Raw genomic sequence first — 22,957 nt, 5'->3', positions numbered from 1 at the left:
TTCAGTCCCCCTTTACTGGCCTGAGGAAAATACAAGCATCCTAGACTTCATCACTCTTAGCTGTATCTCTCCCTTCCAAACTAGCACCCCTCTCCCACATCTCACACCATTTTCTTAATTTCTCATTTACAGGGGAGAGTAGGAAAGAGGGAGGTCGGTGGGCAAGTGGGAGGGACTGTGGTCCAGAGAGCAGAGTCCAGGGTTAAACGCTCTGGGTCACCAGAGGTCCTGGATACCTCCACTCCATTCCCCAGTGTGACCCCATTCAGCCCACTCAGACTTATGGGCCCAAGCACTTTCTGAGGTTCTGAATTTTGTCCAGTTTTCTTATTCAGTTTTATCCCAAAGACAGATCTTTTCCAAGGAGGGCAACACTAGAGATCACATGTAAAAAAAACTATGATAAGTATCTTGGCCTTTGATTTTCCACAGTTGATTCATAGCTCAGTGGAGCAGGCTGAACTGGATCCTTCTGAAAACGTTGTGGGAGCAAACAAGAGACAAGAATCCTTGAGAAAATACAAAGGGTTGGCACACACATTGCAGGAGCCCCAGGCCTGCTCTGAGGGGCAGGGTGGGGAGGGGGGCAGATCAGGATGCTTAAGGCATTGTGGTTCTGTGGGTGCCAAGATGGGGCAGAAGACCTGGAGCCACCAACCGCTTGTTTTGTGGGTCTGTCTGCCCCTTCTTGGAGCTCAATCCTCTCCCAGCCCCTCCTCAGGCAGGGGGACTTTGGTATCCAGTGCCTCTGTTACATGGTCCTGGGGCTTGGAGGTAGGAGCTGAGAAGCAGAAGAAGTGGGGCAAAGTGATGAGAACTCCACTTCCTGCCAGAAGGAAGGTCCCAGCTACCACAAAAGAAGCTGTGTAGTTGCCTGTCACATCTCGGAAGTAGCCTAGGTTCAAGAGAGAAAAAGAATACACATGGGTGATCTGTCTCCTGGAACTGATGGCTCTGACACATTTTGGGGTGGAGGGATGAAAATGATCCTTAACCCATCATCTTGGAAGAGTTCAGACTGGGTGAGTTTGAGAACTCTGGCTTCCCAAGGGGCTTCAAAATGTCACTTCAACCACCTTCCTGCCTTCAGAAAGGACCGCCAAACTAGCCAGTTTAGGGCATCCCCAGATTTGGGGATACAGATCGAGTCAGCCACACCTGTACCTTTCTTTCCCTTCCATGCCTTCAGTTAATAGTTAGAGGAAAACATTAAGGATCTGAAGGTTCTGGCTTCTGAAGCACGGGGAACTTTGACCAGATGGCTCAGACCCCTGGCCTGGGGCCCAGTGGGCCAAGCATGCTATGTCTGGCAGAGTCCTCTGAAAAGCCCAGCTGTAGGTACACTGGCAACGGTGCATCAGAGGTCCTCTTAATCTTCCCACAGCCCCAGTTTCTTTCCCCTGGACCTGTTTCAAGGCTGCTATCACTGACCATATCAGCTGTGTATCTACCATGGCAGAGGGCAGTATTAACACACTATGTCAATTCCCCTCCCCCCACCATGGTAAAACACAGTAGCCCTGGCCTACCTGGAAATCCTATTCCCCTTACCTGACAGAGGAGCCCCCAGCAGACCCCCGATGCTTTCTACCATCTGTACCAGTCCCAGGCCACAGTATATCTTTCCAGTCCCCACCAGTTCAGGCAGCACGGAGAAGGCCACTGGGGTCAGGGCCCCTGATGTGAAGCCATAGGCCACAGTCAGGGCCACCAAGCCAGTGGGCGCCTCAGCCACAGGGTACAGGGCCAGTATCACCCCAGTCAGGGTGGTCCAGAGCATCAGGAGTCTTGCCACAGGCCCTGGGACAGCATCGCCTAGCCACCCAGAAGCCACACGCCCCACGAGGTCAGAAATAGCCGCCACCGAGAGGAGGAAAGCAGCGGGCAGTGGGTCCCAACCCAGGTCCCGAAGATGGGCCACCAGGTGCACGTAAGGAATGAAGTAGCCAGTGTTGATCAGGGTGAGGGCAATGGTGTAACGGAGGAAGGGGCCGTGACGCAGGAGGGAGGTGATTTGGGCCCTAGGGCCACCCACGACAGGGTCCTCAGCCAGGGAGAGTGGACGGAGAAGAGCACCACAGGCCACCAAGTGAAGGGAAAGGGCAGACACCAGAAGTAGGGCCCCCCGCCAGGCATAGTGGTTGAGCAGCCATTGGAAGAGTGGGGCAAAAGCAAAGGAGGAGAGGCCCACGCCCGTCAGGGCCAGCCCGGTGGCCAGGGATCGCCGGCGAGAGAAGTAACGAGATAGGCAGGCCAGGGTTGGAGTGAAGGTCAAGGCCCAGCCAGATCCTGTCAAAAGGAAAAAATGGGGGTTGAGTTGAGGACCCCTTAAGAAACTCAGAACACTCCCTAAAGAACTCAACACTGCCCAGCAACAAAATGGAGCACAGGCCTAAATCACACCCCTGGCTCGATACTTTCTAGCTGTGTGACCTTGTGTATCTTAACCTCCTGACTTCAATCTCATCTGCAAAATGGAGGTAATACAACTTAGCAGACTCTGGAAGCTTAGAGACAATGTTTCTAAAGTCACTACCACAGAACTTTGGAGTTAGACCTGGGCTCTACCATTGCTGGCTGTGTGAAATTCATCTGCCAAATTGCATAAGCTTTAAAGACTTTCCGCATCTGTAAATAGGATAATGATGTTTATTTCACAGCCAAAGTATCTTATACAACTTTACAGTAATTATTCCTTTTACATTCCAGTTCCACTAGTCCTTGCCTTGGATCTTTGAATTTCCTGATTTCCCCTAACCTGTTTATCACTTTAGTTACCTCTGTTAAGAATTCCCTTCAGGGCACAGGTGCTAGCCAAAACTTTCTTTGAGTTTCCCTTAAGTCTTTCGGAAGGAGCAGGAAGAAAGTAAAAGTCCTGAGGCCAAAAAGACTCAGGTTTTGACTCACCGGCCCTGCTCAGGGTCTCACCTGAGAGCAACCCAATACTCAGGTACAGGTGGGTCAAGGAGGTAGCAAAGGAGGCGAATAGCATCCCCAGCGCAGCCAGGATGCCCCCTGTCATCACCACAGGCCTGGGACCGAACTTCGTGCTCAGCGCACTGCCCACTGGGCCTGGAGAAGAGAGAGTTCTGCGAGATCTCAGGCGTCCTTCTCCAGCACCGCTCCCCCTCCCCATGTCTTTTACGTCCCCGCATCCCCCACTCCCTTCCGAGGGTCGAGGGACCCAGGAGCAGCACTCACTCCCGAACTGCTGCACCGCGATTCCTATGGAGGCGATCCAGGAGACTCGCGCGGCCGGTTCTTCAAACGCCGCCACAAATTCCACAAAGAAGACGCCGAAGGAACGGAGCACCCCGAACACCAGCGCCGACTGGAAGAACGCTGAGAGCACCACCATCCATCCCCAGCCCCCGTCGGGGGGCTCGGCCCTATATGCCATCTGGGTGGTACCAGGACTGCCTCTTTAAGCCCCTTCGGGAGCGGAGCGGATCGTTCCACCTCTGCCCACCCACCCAGCCGGACAGCTTGGGGCCGCGCCGGAGAGGCGAGAGTGGCAGAGAGGAAAGTACCAACGAAGGCTTGAAAGCTGCAGAGAGGCTGCGTGAGACGCCTGCGCTTCTCCCCTAGTGGGGGAGATTATAATGGGGAGACCAGGCCCGCGCTAGCCCCCACTTTCAGCGCCGGGGGGCGTGGCTCCGCCGGCTTCAAGTCTGGAGTCGAGGCCTGGGCGGGACAGACGGGGGAGGTGGCTGAACTGGGCCCCACCCCTGAGGTGCACCCGTCTCCAGGTGGGTTATCTATCTTCTCATTGAAAGTGTTAGCACCTGGCCAGCCGGGTCTGCAGCGAAGCTCACCAATAAGGACGCGGGACTCCTCAGCAGGGGGCGGAGCCAGAGAGACGGGGCGGAGTTTAGAACCTGTCCTGTACTGGGCAACGAATGGGGCGCATGCGTGAAGAGGGGCTTTCGGAGGCCAAATAGTTGGGCCCCACGTGACCCAGGAGCGTGTCCTGCTGCAGCTTCGGTCTCCTGTCCACCTAGCGGGCTAATTTGACCGGACTTCTGCACAGAGATGCGCACGTTAGGAGTCCGTGGGGGTTGGTGGTGGATAAACTGGTTCAGGAGAGGAAAACCTATTTAATGAGGGGTCCAGGAGTTGAAACGCGGGGCGGGGGTGGGGGGCGTAGAGCGATTATGAGATAAGGTTAAATCTAGATGCCTGGATCCCGGAGAGGGTTCAGAGGCCAAGGAAAGAGGAGAATGGGCTGTTGGATTCCTGGCATATATTTCTGTAATGCGAACTTGTTCCTGTCCCTTCTGTTCCCACTAACAGGAAACCTACAGGTCACAGAAACCAAAAATAACTGGGCAGAGGAAGTGCATCTGTGAACTCACTTAGAGCCCCACCAGCACCCGTCTTCAGTGGGACTGCAAACTTTCCCTCTGCCCTCTGGTAACAACCACTTCCTAACCACATGATGGGATAGACTAAAGAGACAAGCCATGACCACTGGTGCAATCAGCCCTTCCTTCCCAACCAGTACCCAGTTCTTCCAACCTCATGTAGCACTAATGATTTGGCTTCAAGCTCCTTAAAACACTGACCTTGAAATCTGAGCTCAAGGGGTCAGACAAGTGGGGCTGGGGTGGGGAGGGCGGCTGTGTAATTTTAAAAAGCATATTGAGCCTTATACTTTTTTATATGTGGGAAATAAAAATAGTCATACCTAAAAAGTTTTTTTCTTTCTTTCTCTCTCTCTTTTTTTTTTTTTTTGTAAGTGGAGTCAGAACTTTGGCCGGAAGGGACTGTATCAAAGATGTAGAAGTTGGTGTGGCTATATAACATAATAGTTAAGAGCACAGTCTGTAGAATCAAATTGTAGTTCCAGTCCTGGCTTCATCACTTATTAACTTGGCCAAGATACTGAATCTCTCAGTTGGTTTCCCTACTTGTAAACTGAGGCTAATAATAGTTCCTACTTTTAGGTTGTCAGGGGGTTGAGTTAGAAAATCTATACACTAAAATGCCTTGGGCTTCCCAGGTGGTGTTAATGGTAGAGAACCTGCCTGTCAGTGCAGGAGATGTAAGAGATATGGGTTAGGTCTCTGGGTCAGGAAGATCGCCTGGAGGAGGGCATGGCAGTCTACTCCAGTATTCTTCCCTGGAGAATCCCAGAATCTCTCCTGTGGACAGAGGAGTCTGGTGGGTTATAGTCCATAGGGTCACAAAGAGTCAGACATGATTGAAGTGACCTAGCATGCACATGAAGCAGGAGGTAAGTAATATTAGCTGGTCTTATTTTAAACAGGGGATAAGCCGTAGAGGGAGAGGAAGGGAGGTTTTAGTTTGTTTTGTACTTAAAAAAACATCTAACCCATGTCATGGGTTTTAAAAGACTGAGACACACAACCACAAACTATAAATGTTGGAAGGAAATTATTCCTTCCATGTTAATGGACTTATTTCACAGATAAGGAATTTAAGTCCAAGAGGGAGGTAATTTATCAGAATTAGTGACCCTTCACCCTCTGGGCAGAACAAAGCTGTGCATCCAAGACACACAGGACAAGAGAAAGGGTGGAAGAGAATCGAGTACTAGGCACTGGATGGATTCCAAGACATCACTGCTGGGGGAGGGGTAGTGGCTCTAACCACATGGTCTCACTGCCCCCTCTAACACCTGTTGTCCTCAGGGGACCCAAGTCCTATCCATTTTCCGTGGTGGCAGGGGGTGTCCCAAGCATTAAGTTCCCCTGCACAGATGCATCCCCCAGCATCTTGGTATTATTTGTGGCTTCCTGGTTTCTCCCTGCTGCCTCCACACCTCAGGCAGGAAGTGACTTCAGAGCAGCAGGATGCAGGTGGCTCCGGAGAGACTTCATGAAGTCACTGGTTCCTACACAATGAACCGGAAGGCAAGGGCAGGGAAGAGGAGAACAAGGGCCACTTAAAATGGATGGGACAGTGGGATGGGCACAGAATCCAAGATGGTATCCATGAGGAAGAACCCTCTTTCCCCAATCCCCAGATCACCACAGGCAAGAACCTAGGACACAACAGGCAGCACAGAGAGGCTTCTTTATTCCATGATTCTGATATTGCACGATCTAATATCTCCACCCCTTGGCACTCTCCACCTGCTCATCCAATCTCCTTAAAATATATATATATGTAGTTTCTTCTCAACTCTTTCCTCTGCTTTCCCTCCCTCCTTCAATTCTGCACTGAGGTTAAGAGGGAAAGAGGGAAAAAGTAGCTTTCTAGCCAGTCCCCAAGTGACAGCCACTAGGACTGACCTGTCTTGAGGAAGCTCCATCCCACAAATTCAAAGTGCTTCTTACCCTCTACCCCATGTCCCTAAACCAACAGGCCCCAGAGCAACAGGGGCAGGACTGTAATACTTCAGAGTATCATCTAACATTCCAGATGCTCCACACAGTTAAGAGGCAACCCATTTCTAACTTTCTACCTACTTGGCCTACACCAGAGACTGTGTCCCTCAAACAGCCTCTTAATCCTACGGGATACTTGGTTAACTAGATGGTCCATCAGTCAGTCTTTTAAATCTTTAATCCCAACACTAATCTCGATCATAATCCCAACTACAGCAAATCCATAATGGAACTCAGCCCCTTTTCTCTCCCTGTGGAAGGTTCTAGTGCTTTCACTGGTTCCAGACAGGAATGTAGTGACGGGAAGACCAGGTCACAGACTCAGCTTTTCTAAGGTAAGAAAGTTACCAAGCACCTGTGACTTCTAGAGGCAAAGAAATTTCTGAAATCTGGACACTTGCCAGAAGATGTCCAAATACCTACTAAAGGAAGAAGAGGCTCATCTCATGTAGAACCCCCAAGGAACATTCTAACCTAGGTGGCTCTGCAGTAAAGGAAGGGTCATAGTCTTTACTCAAGATAATTCTCCCCTACGTCATAGCATTCTTAGAGACTGGGCAGACTCAGAAAAGATTGCATCATTTCTGATATGGAATTGCAGATCTCTCCTGCATGGAGGGATCAACTTCGTGCTAAGAACAGGCCCTAGTGGGAGGATTGTGGGCTCAACTCAAGCTCCTGGGTGAGTTCTATCAGATAACCAAAACTACCATGGAGCCAAACCTAGGTGACCAGACTAATAGGACAGTCAGGGGCCTACGAGAAAGCCTCTCAAGTCATCCCCCAACTTCCAGGACTGACAAAGGCCCCACACCAACTGCCTCCAGGAGGTATATATTACCTCCACTTCATCATAGGTTCCTTGAAGAACAGAAAAAGTCTATATCCAGTGCTAGCCTGCTAGAAAACCTACAATATTCAGAATATTAGAGAGGGTTCCTGACCCAATTCCACAAACCCACATGTTCCCAGAGCTGCCCTAGAACAAATAAAGGTTCCAGACCTAGAATTGAAGGGGCAGGGTACAGGGAACCCTTTTCTCCATTTTAAACAAACCAACAAGCAAGTGGGAAAAGAACAATTCTAAAGAAAAGTTAAGACAATAATAATATAAAACACTCAAGCCAAAGGAGGCAGCCAAGTGCTAATCTCTGCCAGCAGAGCTGTGACCTCACTCACATTCCAAGTTTCAGGTCACTTTTGATCACACTTGTAGAAGAAGGACATGGGAAATGCAATAGTATGAAGGCCCTGGTGCCACCCAGAAGCCTCAATAAATTATATTTACAGATAAATGAGACGGGGGCTGCAGGTGGAGGCCTGATTCCTTAAGGAAATCAGGCTTCCAGTCTCTCTGCTCCTCCAGCTCCTAGCTTGTTCTCTGCTCAGAAACAATGTTGACTGCGGGGAAGAGGTTTTGACCAGCAAAACAGGCAGATCAAGCCAGGATCTCCCACCCCTGCTTCCCGCAGTGAGAAATTAAAGGTGGTGGCCGTCGCTGATATCCAGGGGCCTCGCACACCTCGCAGCGAACCCAGGCGTGAGCCGCAGCTTTCCGTCTTCCGGGAAGGGAGTGGGGCCGGGGCGGCACTCGGCTAAGGTCCCCCTAGAATGTGGTAGTGCACTTTGGTGTTGGTAGCAGCTCCGTGTTTCTGGCGCAGATGTAGCCGAAGTTGACTCTTGTGCCGGAAATGCAGACCGCAGGGGTCGCACTGTAGGATGACAGCTGGGTCAGGTCTCTTCGCCACCCACGACCACCTTTTAGATGCTGAGCGAGGGAGAACCGCCTAGCACTCCACCTGAGAGAAGCTCTTGGGGATATAGCTCAGAGATGGCTCTAACCTCTGGTGGCTCAGAGGTTAAAGTGTCTGCCTGCAATGCGGGAGACTCGGGTTTGATCCCTGGGTCGGGAAGATCCCCTGGGGAAGGAAATGGCAACCCACTCCAGTATTCTTGCCTGGGAAATCTCACGGATGGAAGAGCCTGGTGGCCTACAGTCCACGGGGTCGCAAAGAGTCGGACACGACTGAGCGATTTCACTTTTCACTTGAGTCCCCACATCCTCCCAAATCCTCGGCAGAAGGCCTAGGAGGCCCCCCTTCAGCAAAGCGTTTTTCCACCTGTCACCTCCTCTTCAGGAGGACCGAGCCCCGTCCAGGACTGCCACCCCTACCTCCGGCCCCACCCCTTTCTCACAAGGACACCGCCCACCTAGCTTCGATCTAAAGGCCTCCAGGCCCGCTCCTTTAAGAGCCCCGCCCGTCGGTAAACAGGAGGTAATTCCAAGACTTTGGGCTAGACCCACTCCAGTGTTCTTGCCTGGAGAATCCCAGGGATGGCGGAGCCTGGTGGGCTGCCGTCTATGGGGTCGCACAGAGTTGGACATGACTGAAGCGACTTAGCATCAGGGCTAGGCCAGGTCGGGTACTCACGTGGTAAGGCTTCTCTCCGGTATGGATGCGAACGTGACTTTTGAGGGTCTGTAGGTGGCGAAAGCGAGTCCCGCAGGTGGGGCAAGGATAGGGCTTCTCCCCGGTGTGGATCAGCACGTGCGCGCGCAGATGCGCTACCTGGGAAAGGAGGGAATCTCAGGCCGCGCCCCTGGGAGGGACGGAACCCTCCCCATTCGGCCCACCTCGCCTTCTCGAAAATTTGCCTGCGATCAGGCTCTGAAACTGACTCGTACCTGTACAAAGCGTGAGCCGCACGTCTCGCACTTATAGGGCTTCTCTCCCGAGTGGATGCGGCTATGCGTTTTCAGGTTAGCCGGCCGGTTAAAGCGGGCTCCGCAGATGGAGCAGTGGTAGGGCTTTTCCCCTGGAGGCGGAGAGGAAGGGAGGTCAAGAAGAATAGCAGGGGGCACAAAGGCCAGGGTCTTCTCCCTGCTCCTCCCCTACCTGTGTGCACCGTGCGGTGACTGGCCAGGTTGCCCTTATAGCGGAAGGCAGACCGGCAGAGCTGACACTTGTAGGGCTTGTCCTCATCCCCAGAAGCCACGGGGTCCAGCCCCGATGAGCACCCAGCCACAGCCTCACAGTTCTGGCAGCTGAAAAATTCACCTCCTGGGGAGAGGTTGAGTCATGACAACAATAGCTGTGAATTCTCAGACCACAGGGTAGCAGGTTTTGTTTTGTTTCCACCCCGCCCCGCCCCCCCACCCCCCCCCCCCCCCAATTTACTGTTAAAGCTGCTGAGGCTCATTTGACCTGCTCTGGGTCACATGGTTATTTGAGAGGACAAGCCAGGATCTGTCTCTATGTCTGTATAATTTGAGAGTATTCTGCTCATCAATCCAATAGTGGTGGTAGGAGGTGGAGGCCCCTACTTATGGGTGGAAGTTTATGTTTCTTTCTCTCTCACTCGCTTTTTTAATTTTAAAATATTTATTTCTTTGGCTGCATCAGTCTTAGTGGAGGCATGTGGGATCTAGTTCTTTGACCAGGGATTGAACACAGGCTCTCTGCATTGGGAGCATGAAGTTCTAGCCACTGGACCACCAGGGAAGCCCCCCCTCTCTTCTCTCTTGCACCACCCTGGATGACAGCTTGCCAGAGAGGCTTTGCCAGCCCTGGGCTGACCACTCAGCCCTGGATGGGAACACGCCAGAAGTTCCCAAACACTGCTGCTTGTTGGAAGCTTTAAAAAAAATACTGATGCCTGGCTCCCACTTGCAGACATTCTGATCTATGGGGTGTGACCTGGGCAATGGGATTTTAAAAAGCTCTCTAGGTGATTCTAATTTGAAAATGGACTAGGCCTTCCCTGAGGTCTTTTGGCCCCAACTGGCCTTGAGTAGCCACAGGAGAAAAGCCAAGGAGGGTAGAAGGAGAGGCTCTTACCTGGTGGTGGATGAGCCCTCCCAGAAGGTGACCCAGTGGTCTCTGGAGCCTGGGGTGTGAGCTGATGGGGGGTATTGACTGGAGCCCCACATTTGAACTGTACAGTGGCAGCAGTTGGAGAAAGCCTAGGCAGATGTCAAGGCCCAGAAAAATGGTTAGGAGACATCATATGGTGGGGTATTGACCAATGTGCCCTATCCAGTTGTATTGCCAAGGGCTCACCTCACCAAGTAAGCCTGGCCTCTGGCCAGCTCCCTAAGGTGAAGCCCACTCCTTCACTTCCTGTTATTGATCACCCAGGCCCAATGGTTGTGCCTCTTGAGCTGAGGCTACTGCTATAAATTCTGGGGTTGGGGTGGGGTGGGGTGGTTTCCAGTTTCTGTACCTGCTCTGGGGACTGGAAATGGGTCCTTCTTCACTGCTGCTGCTGCTGCTGCTGGAAGCCTCGTCTCCACTGGGGAGCCGGGCCTGGGAGCAAAGTTGACTAGAACTCCTCTCCCCTGCCAGGCTCCCTGCTTGGGAGGCCTGAGAGTTCAGTACGATGAACTTGTATTTTTTCCAGTTGCAAGCCTTGGGATCTGGGCTGTGTGGACTGGGGGGCCCTTGACTGCAGCTGCGAGACTCAGTAGGTGGGTCAGGGTGCCCTTCCGAACGCCTGGGACTGCCTGGCGGAGGGGCCGTTGGCGGCGCGGGGGGTTCTGCCTCCAGGGGCCGCAGAGATATGCCCAGAGGTTCACAGCTGAGAAAAAGTGCGATGGACATTAGTGCTATTCCCTAATCTTGGCCTCTGCCCTTGATACCGGGGATGCCATTTCACCCACGAGGAATACCAAGTTGGGGCTCCCTCACCTGGCCTGGATGAAGCGGTGGCATGCCTGGACCACATGCTCCATCTGCAAGTAGGTGGCGGCCGCGAGGACTGCTGGGGCGGTGGCCGGAGAGAGGCGTAGGCGCGAAGTGTACATGAAGTCCAGAAGCGGAGCGAAGCCTCCGGCTTCGGGGCCCCCGGGCAGGGAGAGCATGTCTACCCCTACCCCTGCACGGCCTCGGAAAATTGAATAGAAGAAGCCACTGGAGAGAGGGAAGATATGTCGGGTTAGGGGCTGGAGAACCAAGGTGGGACTCGACCCTGTCGAAAGCCCCGACCCTATAGAAAGCCCCGCCTCCCTGACTCTCACCCCGCCCTCAATTCCCTGTCGCTCCGCCTCCTGTTTGTGGAAGGCTTGGTTTCCGGGTCCTCCCAAAGACCTTATAGCTCCGCCCCTTTCCCATTTGGTCCCACCCCACTCCATGAGCCACCCCTCGAACCTGCAGGCAATAAGAACTGCCTTGTGAGCTCGAAGGGGTTGCCCGCCAACCAGCAGCGTGACGTCAGTGAGGATCCCGCGCAGGCGCAGCTCATTTAGGTTGCCGAGCACGTCGGAGGAGTGGCGAGTAAACTCGCGGACGTAGCCCAGCGCTCCCTCCGGAGTAGCGGTGGAACCCATAGCGACGGAGGCCTGCGGGTGCCAAGGACGGGGCTCAGGGATCCTTGTCGTCCCAAGACGCCTTCCCTCCCGCAGTTTGCCTCTTCCTCCTGAGGTGCAGGGGAAAGCCGCCGGCCCCGGCTCACGCAGTTTTACTTAATTCATCTCGTTCTGTCAGCCCTCAACCTCAGTATCGCCCGATTTCCTCTTCTAACACAGCGCTTGGAGCGAGTTGAAGTTTCCCACACCGCTGCGTCGATGGCAAGCGTTGGGAATGCAGTCCACAGCGCCTTTACTTAGACTCCCAATGCCCTTCCAGTATCCCCATTTCCCCTCTGCCTCACCGCGCGCCTGGTCTCAGGTGTACGATCCTGCCTGGAGACCCCAGACGACCTGTGGTCCTCATCCCTCCATATCCCAATCGAAGCTCCCTTCCCCGAACCACGAAATTCCACTCTCTAGTCCTGGATCCCTAGTTTAGCCCAATTTCTGGGCCTCGGTCTTCCTACCATCAACAAGCCCCAACCCTCTTAAGGGACCCAGGAATCTGCCTCCCTCAGTCTCTGGTTCTTACCCCCGTCCTGCAGGGGCTTCAGCTTCTCTTCTCAAGGGGGGCGGGGTCTCCCTCCCCTCTTGGCCTCGGCTCCTTTATCTGGCCGGGATGTCGGGGGCGGGGGTGGAGGTGGGGTGAACGCCTGGGTCTGTATCCTTCCTTCCTCCCTCGCTCTCCAGATGGCGAACCCGGGGCGGGGTCTCCGGCTCCAGGGCGGGACCTCGGAAACGCTTGGGTGGTCGTAACGTAAGGGGTCTTGGGCCACTGAAAGTGGAACCGAGGGTGGGACATTGGTATTGGGGAGGAGGTTGGGGATATTGAGATGGGAAACATGGGTGACTAAGTCGTTGGGTGACCTGGGTCGTCGGGGGACTCGGGACAGCGAAAATTGATGTGCTGGTTTTAGAAAGGAGCCTGTTACAGGGGAGTGAATACAGCAACCCGCCGCCCCGGCAATGTACGGTATTAAGGGAGATTGAGGGGAGCCCAAAGAAACACCCGGTTTGGGGAGGAGACAGTGGGCTTCCGTGGGGTCTCAGACAGGGAGGGTGTGGTCATTCAACAGGCTTCTCTAGCGGGGCCTGCAAAAGAGGGGCTCTGACCGGGCGCGTTAGGGAGGGGGCGGATATGATTTCTAGTTCGTTTCCTTCCATTGTCCTGCGACCGGACGGCTCCGCCAGCTGCTTCCCCTCGAGGAGGTGGGGAAAGCCCCGGGTGGCGGCCGAGAGACGCTCAAGAGACCTAGGGTCCGAACTTTTCGCTCCCGATGCTCTTTTGAATCCTTTTAGGGATCCAGAGAGGCAGATTCCCGCCCAAAGCCCGTTCGCCCTCCCCCAGGCCCAGCTCTTTAGGGCTTCGAGCACCCGCCCGTCGGCGACGCTTAGAGGCTGGCGGGACGCCGCGGTCCAGCGCGGCAAGCAGGCGAAGCTCGGCAATGTTCGGCTCCTTCCACGAGGGGGCGGAAGAGCACTAGCCTCGCAGCGCCCTTCGTCTCCACTCGGCTGGGGGTCCATTCAGCCGGGGGCGCAGGACCGATTAGGTCTGGGCGGTCGTTCTTCCCCTCTTTGCTCGCATTTACTTTGTCCAGGGGACTAGGGTTGGGCGGAGGGAGGGAGAGTTAGGCGACAAGAGGGGACTTCCCTCTGAACCTGGGATTCCTGCCTGGGGTGAGAAATCCGGGGCTTTGGGAACCAGGGAAATGAGTGGGACAAAGAGAGGGGGGTCTGAGCCCTGGGAGCCCAGGATTTCTTTCTTATTAACCTAGATGCTATTATCTGTATTTAGAGGTGAATTTTTTAGTGAACATTAATATAAAAGTTAGATGCACTGAACAGACAGAAGAGGAAAGGGAGGGCCTCAGGGTAACAGAAGGGAGAGAGGGCAGAAGGGGCTGATAACCCCAATTTAAGTCCCTGAGCTGGGACATAGGCACGGGTCACACCCTCGTATTTTGTTTGGGGAGACGAGGTTCATTTGGAGAATGGGGGCCAGAGCTGAGTCTAGCTGCCAAGCAGGACTTGCATTTGGGCTCAGGAACGTCTACCGTTGCCCAGAGTAGCCATGACTGGCCATAATCCATGAGGCTGCATATAGAGACCTGGGGCCCTCCTCTTCAGAACTGAGGATGTCTTTTTTTGGGTGCAGGAAAGAACTGCTGAGACATTGGGAATGGGGAACTAGGGATTGGAGATGGTATGGTGGATTCTGCAAATGAGGGTTACTTTGGTCTCTGCCCAGTTGGAGGTGGGAGTTAGACCTGTGGCTCCTTTGGTATCAGGGTGGAGTTACTTTTATGTTATCTGGTCTATCTGTCAATTGTGGGGTGTTGAGTTACTCTAATCATTCTGGGCCCTGAGGGCTGCATTCAGGGTTGAGGGCCAGTAGTAAGTCAGAGGTACGGAGCTGATTTTGAAGCTACACTGGGCTTCCCGGTGGCTCAGTCGGTAAAGAATCCGCCTGCAATGCAGGAGACCTGGGTTCAATCCCTGGGTCGGAAAGACCCCATGGAGAAGGAAATAGCAACCCACTCCAGTATCCTTGGCTGGAAAATCCCATAGACAGAGGAGTCTGGTGGGCTTCAGTCCATGGGATTGCAAAGAGTTGGGTACGACTGAGTGACTAACACTTTCATGGAGCTGATTTGAAGCTACATTAGTTCTGGGGATTCTGACACCCACAGTCAGCGACGTGTTCTTCAGAGATGGATGAAAATTTGGTTTAGGGGATTCATAGTCATTGGTGTTTGTGGCCTATCTGATTTCAAGTAGAGTAATCATGGTGGTTTTAGGGTACAGTCTGATGGGGGTACCAGATAAGTTTTGAGATTCAGATTATATTTGGGGGGACATGAAATTCAGTTTGGGGTTTTTATTACCTTGAGGTGGAACATAATAGGAACCTGGGAGCAAATTTGAAGGCCTTCTGTGATTGTGGGTCCTTGCCAGGGAGCAAGGCTTTATATATGAATGTTGTGCAAGCTGACTTTGAGGAGGGTGATATTTCTGTGTATGCATGAGAGCCAGGAGGCTTTTTCCAGGAGAAAAAACAAGGTGAGGGCCGAGGGTAGGAGACTAAAGTTTTGGGGTGTCCTTATTTTGGGGTGTTTTGCCACTCTTTGGTGCATTTGTTGAAGCTGAGTGGTGGATCATGATGTGAGATTGATTTTAGGGTTCACTTAATTTGGACTATGATAATGGTTTGGGATATCCTTTGCTTTTAGCTCCCTCTCACCCTAGACTCTAGAAGTCTCTTTAGTGAACCTCCAAATATGCCCAAGATTTGAAGGAAGAAATTTGGAAAGGGAGTGTATCTCTTCTTATTTTTATGTGGCCTGGATAGATCTGAGGGAGAAAAGGTAGTTTCAGATTCTGAACCCCAATTTATTAAGGGTGCACACCTTGACTTAGGGGAAGGTGGGGGGAAGTGGGGTATCTTGTGGTCAGGTGGACACTCCTGACTAGGGCAGTGCTGTTGAAATTGTGGCAAGGAGAGGTGGTGATGAGGTACAAGGAGGTGAATCTTGTACCCTGATTTTCTAGGATAAGAGCCCCAAACAGAAAGCAGACAGAGGACTGCGAGTGTGGGTGAGATGGGGGGGGGGTTCCCCACGGCAGCAGGGGCTGGGGGGTAAGCCAGGCCAGCTCTGCACACCCTGGTCCCTGCTCTCTTCGGCTCTCCTCCCGTCTCTCCCTCCCACCGCCCACCCCCCCAACCCAAGGAAAAAAAACTGCCTGTGCAACAGCAATGGCAGATTCCAATCCTCCAGGCTTTCCTAAACCACCACGGAGACCAGCCAGGGGGGAGGGGAAGGGAGGATCGGGCTTTCCTGCTTCCCTAAGACTGGGGCTATGAGCTTGACCTCCTGGCCCCTAGCCCTTCGAGGAGTGCCCCCCTCCCCCGGCCTGGAAGCCAGGTGTCCTGGACCCTAGCCCCCGAGCGGGGGGGCCTGGAGAGACGGGAGGAGGAAGGAGGGAGTGACTTCCAAAATTGGCATCGGGACAGAGCAGGGCTGGCGGGAGGCAGGTGAAAGACGGAATTTTCCTGAAAAAACGGGGGGATCTGAGGACCCCAAATTTGGGGAGCTAGTCCAGGACCGTCCTGCCAACATCCTAGATTTTTTTGGGATTTTTTGGGGCCCCCGGGACCCCTCTAGATGGGGTGAGGAATGTAGTGTTGGGGGAATCTGACTGGGGCACTGCAGCTGCCTCTCCCGCCGAGTTGGAGACGGATGGGCTGGGACGGGTTTGGGGGGGGGTGTCCCCAATTCTGACTGGAAGTGGAGGAACCCCCTCCTGTGCTCTCTTGTGGGGGTCCCCCCTCCCTAGGGCACTCCCCACTCCCTGAGCCAGCCGAGAGGAAGGAGGCCAGCGATGCGACTGGGGCGGCTCCTTTCTCCTGCACCCCAAATGTGAGGGATGCACCCCAAATTTTGTTCCCTTCAAAATAGGGGACCAGGATCTCAGGGGAGAGTAGCTGAGGTAAGTGGGGAGGAAAGTGTCCCCTGTTTTCAGGAGAGACGTGGCGGTTGGGGGGGAGGTTTGGAGGTGCGTGCTGGGGTGGGGTTGGGCTTTGTCAGTCTTGAAATTGGGGGGATGATTGAAGAGGCTTTTTCTTACACCCCGAAACTGCAGTCCCCCAGATAGAAACCAAAGACTGAGACCAGAGGGCCCCCCAACATCCCCAGCCGTTAGTATAGTGTTTGATTTCTGTTTCATCCATCCCCACAAAGGCTCTGCCGAGGATGGGAGCTGGGGGCAGCTGTTCAGTTTTGGGGTTATGGAGGGGCGTGTGAGGAGCAGGAAGCCTTGGCAGGATTTGATGTGGGACAGATAGGGGTCTCGTCTGAGGGGGTCTGGCATCCCCCGGGGCCTAAAAAGACTGCTTACACCACCATCTTAGATCTTTTTGATTGCTAAGAGTTTTGGGGGGTGTGTCGGAAGCGGGGGTGGTAAAGGGAGGGTAACTTTTGGGTTTGAGAGGATATTATTTTGATTTGCGGAAGGGATTTTGGCCCTTGGATTTTGCTTTCTGGGGGGTGTTTTTTAAAAATCAAGTCCTGGACAGGAGAAAAAGGCTGAGGGAAGGCCTAGGGTGGGGGTGGGGAGAGGCATGTTTGTCAGCTTAAACGTGGCTTTCTGGGGTGGGCCCGCCTTCCTGGGCCTGGTGAATAGGCTGGTAGGGGTTGTTGCGGAGGGTGGGACTTGGGTCCTGGGGGGCCATGAGGAGTGGGGACAGTCCTGGGGGTTGAATACCTGGCCCCCAGGTCCAGAAGGCCCTCTTCCTGGGCCCTGCTGCTCCCCTTTCCCCCTGGCCTCCATTTCCTGCCTTTGGCCTCCATCTTGTGGCAGGCCCAGGGCCCAGGGCGACTTCCGGCCCCCCTCTCCCCACCATGTTCCGGCCCCACCACCTCTGGACTGCCAACTCCCAACACTGCTGTCCTTGGCCTTCTGTCTTTCCTTGCTTTCTCTTGGGTTCTGACCCAGGGAGGGGAGGAACGGACACAGGAAGCCTTAGGTCCCTGCCCTTGCTGAGTCGAGAGGCAGTCTGTTGGTCCCCCACAGTCATTCCCTATTTCCTCAGATCCCACCCCCCCCAAACTAGGGATCCCTTGAGCAGAGTTCCTACAGGGAAGATGGTTCCAGTCTTACTACACTGTAAGCTCACCCCATAGGCCCCTCTCCCTTCAGTTGCCTGCTCAGCTCCTAGCTCGAGTTTCTTGTTTTCCCCAACCCTTCTTGGGGCCATGTTTGCCTTTCAGCCTTCTCTATCTCCCCACCCTCGGTGGTGGGGGGTCTTCACAGCACTGTCTCGTGCTCCCTCCTCTCAACCCACCCAGTCCTGCTCCCGCCCCAGCAGCACACTGTGGTTTGTACGGCACTGTGGCCACGTCCAAACCACACTGTGGTGTTAGAGCGAGGGTGGGGGAGGCACCGCTGAGGCTTGGCCCGGGAGGCCACCCTGGAGAAGCGACACAGAAAACATCTGGGGCCTTCTGGTGAGGTGGGAGGTGGGGTGGGGTAGGGCGGGGAATGGGAGGTGTGAAAGCCCTGGAAGCTGCCCCTCTGAAGTCCCCAAGGCAGTCTCAGGAGTACTGGCTGCCAGAGACCCTGGAGTACGTGCTACCTCCAGAGAGCAAAGTGGAGTCTTTGTTGCCCACGCCCAGCTCCCCTGGCTCTAGCAGCACAGAAATATTGGCACTGGGAAGAGAGCCTGCCAATATTGGCTGTGCTGCTCCAGGCAGGGTGGTGAGAGCTGCCGAGGAGGGGCTAAGCCCCAGGAGCTAAGCAGAGAGTGTCCCCTGTACTCCAGTAATGTCAGGCAGAAAGCACCAGGCTGAGAGGGAGATCTTTATTGTTTTCTGTATAAAAACGTCCATCAGTTGGGGGGGACCCAGGGGTTGGGGTGCAGATGCTCATACAGGAACAGCAAGGTGGGCCGCCCCTGGCAGCCTTTCCACCCTGTCTCATGCAGGCCTTGCTCAGAGTCCCAAGCGATCCACAGGTCCAGGGTGAACAGTGAGAGGGGTCAGAGGTGGAAGACTCAGCACGAGAGCAGAGGAGGATCAGCGGAGGTCAAGAGAAGGCCAGAATCCAGGGTCAGGCTGTCTGGAACAGGAAGTAAAATGGGCCGAGATGGAGCGAGTCCCAAGTACGACTACCGCCTACCCAGAGCACCTGGCTCCTTATAGACCTGACCCTGCATGCATAGCAGGGAACTTTCTCTTCCCCAGTTCATGGGAGGGGGCTCCTGCTGAGACCCTCCCCACCATCCCCCATCCCTTCAGCTGTTGTGGGAGGAAGAGGACTCCTACCCTGGTCGAAGTTGAGTTTCTTGGCTGGAGGAGTTTCTCCTAGCCCCTCAATATCCACCAGGTCACTGTTGGCGTCCGAGTCATTCAGAGCACTGAGTGTCACATCTGGGAGCGGGGCACAAGCTAGGTTCTAGGTTCCCTGATGGTTCTCCCCCCACCCCACCCACTTCCCAAACTTTCAACCTTTCCTTCCCTCCCTTGCCCACCCCAGCCAGTTTCTGGAAACTTCACTGGGATAGGAAAAGAGATCTGTCCTCTGACCAAAGCCCAACTTTCTCACTGAACCTCGGATGGGACATCTAATCCCCAGGCAGCAACTCCACAGCCCTCACCAGCCTTCTGTTTCTTTATGGGGGGACCCCCGGCCTCAGGGACACTGGAGCTGCTTGGTGGAGGAGCAGTTGGAGGAGGTGACAGTACACCAGATGCCACCTTCTTGGGCCCTTTCTTAGGTGAATCGGCTGGAAGGGGGATACCAGAGTCTTCATATACCTTTCGTTTCACGGTGGCCTTTATCTGAGCCCTAAAGAGATGAGAGAGCAAGTTAGGAAGGGAGTCATAAGAAAGGCTGAGGGAATAGGGGGTGGGGGAAGGGGAGATGGGCCACTCTGAAGGAACACTGGGGAGCTCCTTCATAGGAATCCAGGTGAGGGCCTCAACGACCTTTGCTAGGGTTCTTGTTTTCCTGGAAGCTTTGCAGCCAATGAAGGCAAATGGAGCGTGAAGAGTGGAGTCCCTCAACTGAGGAGTGGGAAAGGCCCACCCTCTAATTCTCTTGTGGGAGAGATGCATGGATGTGGAAAGCTACCAGGTAAGCCTGGGTGACCTACAGGTAGATTGAAATTTACTAACAGATCCTGATCGACTAGTTCAGGATCATATCCCTGGAAACACCACAGGAGTGTTCAAAAGATCTGTATAAATAACCAGGGAATTCCTATTAGCAAATTCAACTGTTGGGTATCTTAAACTACTGGGCAACCTAAAATTAAATTCATGTAAGGTCCTGATGACCACAGCATTTTAGTAACTTCTGACCAATTGTGACAATTCTTTTATTCTTTCAGTTCTCGAGGGACTCTGTTGCTAACAGAGTAGGAAAGATGTTGAGCTGGAAGGGAGTTTGAGGAAGATGAAACAAATGGGTATGGAGGAAGAAAGCTGCCCACCGCCCTTTCTCTGCCAGCCAGCCCTCCCTCACACTGTCCGTTCCTTGATGACACAGCTGATGTGATTAAGATCGTCCCCAAATCGCTTCACAGCAGCCCTCAGCATCTCTATCTCCGTCTCCGTCCACTTGGCACTGTCAGAAGGGGAGAGGGGAATAGCGAAAGTGGGAGGAGGGGTGTGGAGCCAGCCCACAGGCTACGCATTCCACAGCAACCAGCCTCCTCCCTGCAATGTCCGGGGCCCCTTCCATGAAGAGGTCCTCTTTAAAAAACAAACAAAAAAAGCAAAAAAATTCTTAAGGCCCTGCGGGAACCCTGAGGACCCTCATCCAAACGATAATGCAACAACCTTAGAAGAAAACCGCTCCCCCATCAACGTGAAACAGCTGCTGTAAACAGCCCACTGAAACCAGTTCAACAAGTGTCGGGGCGTGGGGGACGGTGTCTTACAAACAGAACCCCTAAAGACAATCTGTTGCAGTCTGACGGAATTCCACATGATTTGGGCTGAATGCGTAGTGGTGGTGGTCTATGCTCTGCCAATGCGCAGCAGGACAGAACTGTGAAATGAGTCCGGATTACGAGCCTCAGTCTGTGGTTTATCTGTCATTCATTCATTCATTCAATAATCATTTATTATGACCTACTCTGCGCTGTGCCAGGCACGAAGGGAAACTAACATCTGTCCCTGCCCTAGAGAGTGTTGGTGTCTGTGATCGAGTCCCAGCGTCTGCTCTCAGCGTCCAGGTCCCCAGCCCGGGCTCACGTACCCCGCGGGGGAAGAGTCGGCCACGGGATGCAGCTGCATCGTCAGCTCTCCGAGCTTCGTGAAGGCGGCGCCCGCCGCGGAGAAGATCTCTCCGACCTGGGGGCGGGGCAGCGTTACGGGGGGCCGGCGCACAGCCCCGCGCCGTCCCGCCCGGAGCCCCTAGCCCCACCCCAGGTTGGACTCCCGCCCGCCCCCCGCCCGGGACGGAAGAGCCGCGAGCCAACTGGGGGGCCCGCCCTCCCGTGGCCGCCAGGGAGCGCTGTCCGCGAGAGAGGTCGAACCTTTGTGGACGCTGACGTCATGGCCCCGCGCGCCTCCTCACTGAGACGCCGCCGCCGCCGCTACCTCGGAGCCGGGACCACGAAGAGCCAGGCGGTACAACGGCTCCGGCCCCCGCGCAGGAAGTCCCGCCCCTTCCCGCAGCTGATTGGCTCCAGCTTGGGCGCTCACCGCCTCACGAGCCGCGGTTACTTAGGCCGCCTCGGCGCGCGGGAAGGAGAGTGGAAGACACCGCCTCACTTCCGGCCCGGTTTCACTACACTTCCGTCGAGAGGTCGGGATTCCCTATTTGGAGGCCGACCTCTAGCCCTGGTACCCGCCTCCTAACCCAGACACACACACACGTCTTAAGAGAGCAGTTTCTCTTTATTGTGGAACGGGACGAGGCGAGGGGGCCGGAGGGACAGGGAACGGCCAAAACCCCAACCTCCCTCCGCAGGAGCCGGGCGCCAGAGGTTGGAGAACAAGGGATTGGGTCTCTCGCCAAGAAAACCTAGTCCGCAGAGGGCACGAGAATGGGGGTCGGGGGGCTGTGACCTGGTGGGGAGAGTCTTTAAATAGAGGAGGGGGCTGGAGACGGGGAGCGCGACCGTGCTCTAGCGCACCATGTATTCCTTGCGCTTATTGAGCCGAACTTGACAGAAAGAGAAGCCTCCGAGGAGGAGGTAAAGGCCCGCCGCGATGAAACAGTTGTAGCTGACTTGCTCGTAAAGGTTGTATATGTTCTGGGGGCCATTCCTAGGGGTGGGGATTAGGCAGAGAAATATCAGAAACATTAACAGCACACATTTACGGAGCACTTACTATGTGCCCTGTACCGTTCTAAACGCTTTAACGTGTATTATCTTATTCAATCTTCATAAACCTTTGGGATGAGTTCTGTTATAGCATCCACTTTGCAGGGGTGGACGGAGGCACAGAGAAGTCCAGTAAAATTCTTAACAGCCACATCTGAAGTGGTGGGTTTAGGATGGTCTCTGAGCTCTGACGCCCAAGACTGCTCCTGGGTGCTAGAGCACCCAGTTTCCCAGCCTCCGGGCCCCAAGTGTCCAGGCTCCTGCGATTCTCCGCGCCATCCCCCCGCCCCCCGCCAATTTTGACCACATCCCCCGCCTCTCCACTTACTCAAAATCTTTCTCCGTGAAGGGAACGTCCTCAATTAGCACAGCAGAATGGACATTGAAAAAGATTCCGAGCATTATCTGAAAAAAGAGAAAGGGTAGGTTGTTTTAACTCAGGCATCTGACCTGGTCGCTGCCTGAACTCCTCCCACTTCGAATGTTGCCACAACATCTGGGTCTGGGAATTAACCAGAATGAGCTGGGATTAGGGATGGTTGTTCCTGGATCTGGACTCCGGTCACCTGGAATAGAGCTTGAATGGTGACACAGAGAAGACGTGTTTGGGGCAAGGGCAGGAATAGTAAGCAACCCAGGAACCCTGATTATCCTCCTCTCTGGAGGCGTCATTATCACGGGACAGGGCGAAGCGGGGGTTGAGAGAATCGGCACTTCTCCATAATATTTCTCCCTTTAGTGGAGTGGGTAGAGTCCTGAGGAAACAAGGCCCAGCTACCCATTTCGGGAACAAGCGGTCCCTCTCCCCACTGCACTCCATTCAGCTCAAGGATCTCTCAAGAACCTAGGTCTCCTTCCTCTTACCTTGAGGGTACTCCAGATTTACCAGCCCCGGCTCCCATTCCAAGCTCCAGCTTCCCCTCTCCCCTCCAAATCCCCATTTCCCAATGCAGTTCTGTCTCATTCTCCAGAGGCTAATCAACCACCCCCTCCAGCCTGTTTGCTGCTTTTCAAGGTTTGGAGTCTCCTAGCCTTCCAGCCCTCCAACAATGAGGCCCTCAGGCCCTCTCCTCTCCGGTAGTCGCCCGGCAGTCCCCTCACCAACATGATCACTCCCCAGGCGCTGAGGACGATGCCGCAGGCGGCCAGCTTGGGCCCACAGCACAGAAGCGACGCCATGAAGAAAGGAGTCGGGGATCGCCTAGATATGGGCCAGGAAGGAAATCGGTGAGAGGAAGCCCCTAGGAGCTGGAAAGAGAGCTGAACTTGGGGGCTCGAACTGCGGAGGACGCAGAGCTGGGAGGGAGACCGAGGGGGCGTGGTCTCCGGGCTCAACCATCGGGCCGGGGGGCGCCAGGCGGAGAACGCTGCCGCCTCCGGGTCCTCTCGGGACTTCCGCGAGGAACGGCGGTGTTTCTGGAA

General features: G+C 54.4%; 4 protein-coding genes across 12 annotated transcripts; all 4 read right to left on the bottom strand.

Annotated features, from left to right (window-relative positions):
- Window positions 1-53: 53 nt before the first annotated feature.
- Window positions 54-5,104, bottom strand: SLC16A13 (solute carrier family 16 member 13). 2 transcript variants are annotated; one of them, XM_043903609.1, is made up of 4 exons: window positions 3,202-5,104; window positions 2,929-3,072; window positions 1,552-2,289; window positions 54-895 (listed from the first exon to the last, which is right to left on the bottom strand). In XM_043903609.1, exons 1-4 carry the CDS (start codon window positions 3,398-3,400, stop codon window positions 696-698), a joined length of 1,281 nt encoding a protein of 426 aa, XP_043759544.1. In that variant the 5' UTR covers window positions 3,401-5,104; the 3' UTR covers window positions 54-695. The 2 variants fall into 2 exon arrangements, with proteins under 2 accessions (XP_043759544.1, XP_043759545.1); XM_043903610.1 differs by having other exon boundaries at window positions 2,929-3,089; window positions 3,202-3,342.
- A 595-nt stretch (window positions 5,105-5,699) lies between these two features.
- Window positions 5,700-12,373, bottom strand: BCL6B (BCL6B transcription repressor). Of its 4 annotated transcripts, none has more exons than XM_043903603.1 (9): window positions 12,233-12,373; window positions 11,501-11,691; window positions 11,042-11,263; window positions 10,578-10,931; window positions 10,193-10,317; window positions 9,251-9,415; window positions 9,040-9,170; window positions 8,786-8,923; window positions 6,023-8,065 (listed from the first exon to the last, which is right to left on the bottom strand). In XM_043903603.1, the coding sequence occupies exons 2-9, from the start codon at window positions 11,677-11,679 to the stop codon at window positions 7,949-7,951; spliced, it is 1,431 nt and encodes a 476-aa protein (XP_043759538.1). In that variant the 5' UTR covers window positions 11,680-11,691; window positions 12,233-12,373; the 3' UTR covers window positions 6,023-7,948. The 4 variants fall into 4 exon arrangements, with proteins under 4 accessions (XP_043759540.1, XP_043759538.1, XP_043759539.1 ...); XM_043903604.1 differs by lacking the exon at window positions 12,233-12,373 and adding an exon at window positions 12,003-12,149; XM_043903605.1 differs by lacking the exons at window positions 6,023-8,065; window positions 12,233-12,373 and adding an exon at window positions 5,700-5,857.
- Window positions 12,374-18,044: 5,671 nt separating this feature from the next.
- C5H17orf49 (chromosome 5 C17orf49 homolog) lies at window positions 18,045-20,963 on the bottom strand. 5 transcript variants are annotated; one of them, XM_043903593.1, is made up of 6 exons: window positions 20,741-20,955; window positions 20,461-20,555; window positions 19,723-19,824; window positions 18,854-19,044; window positions 18,522-18,626; window positions 18,045-18,315 (listed from the first exon to the last, which is right to left on the bottom strand). In XM_043903593.1, exons 1-6 carry the CDS (start codon window positions 20,759-20,761, stop codon window positions 18,251-18,253), a joined length of 579 nt encoding a protein of 192 aa, XP_043759528.1. In that variant the 5' UTR covers window positions 20,762-20,955; the 3' UTR covers window positions 18,045-18,250. The 5 variants fall into 5 exon arrangements, with proteins under 5 accessions (XP_043759528.1, XP_043759529.1, XP_043759530.1 ...); XM_043903594.1 differs by having other exon boundaries at window positions 18,045-18,311; window positions 20,741-20,949; XM_043903595.1 differs by lacking the exon at window positions 19,723-19,824 and having other exon boundaries at window positions 20,741-20,963.
- A 122-nt stretch (window positions 20,964-21,085) lies between these two features.
- RNASEK (ribonuclease K) lies at window positions 21,086-22,851 on the bottom strand. The gene is made up of 3 exons (XM_043903599.1): window positions 22,637-22,851; window positions 21,864-21,940; window positions 21,086-21,476 (listed from the first exon to the last, which is right to left on the bottom strand). Exons 1-3 carry the CDS (start codon window positions 22,712-22,714, stop codon window positions 21,335-21,337), a joined length of 297 nt encoding a protein of 98 aa, XP_043759534.1. The 5' UTR covers window positions 22,715-22,851; the 3' UTR covers window positions 21,086-21,334.
- Window positions 22,852-22,957: the final 106 nt, after the last annotated feature.

The sequence above is a fragment of the Cervus elaphus genome, chromosome 5 (genome assembly GCF_910594005.1).
Source record: "Cervus elaphus chromosome 5, mCerEla1.1, whole genome shotgun sequence".
NCBI classification, from domain to species: domain Eukaryota; kingdom Metazoa; phylum Chordata; class Mammalia; order Artiodactyla; family Cervidae; genus Cervus; species Cervus elaphus.
The sequence above is the reverse complement of the archived record's forward strand: the minus strand, read 5'-3'. Positions and strand labels throughout refer to the sequence as shown.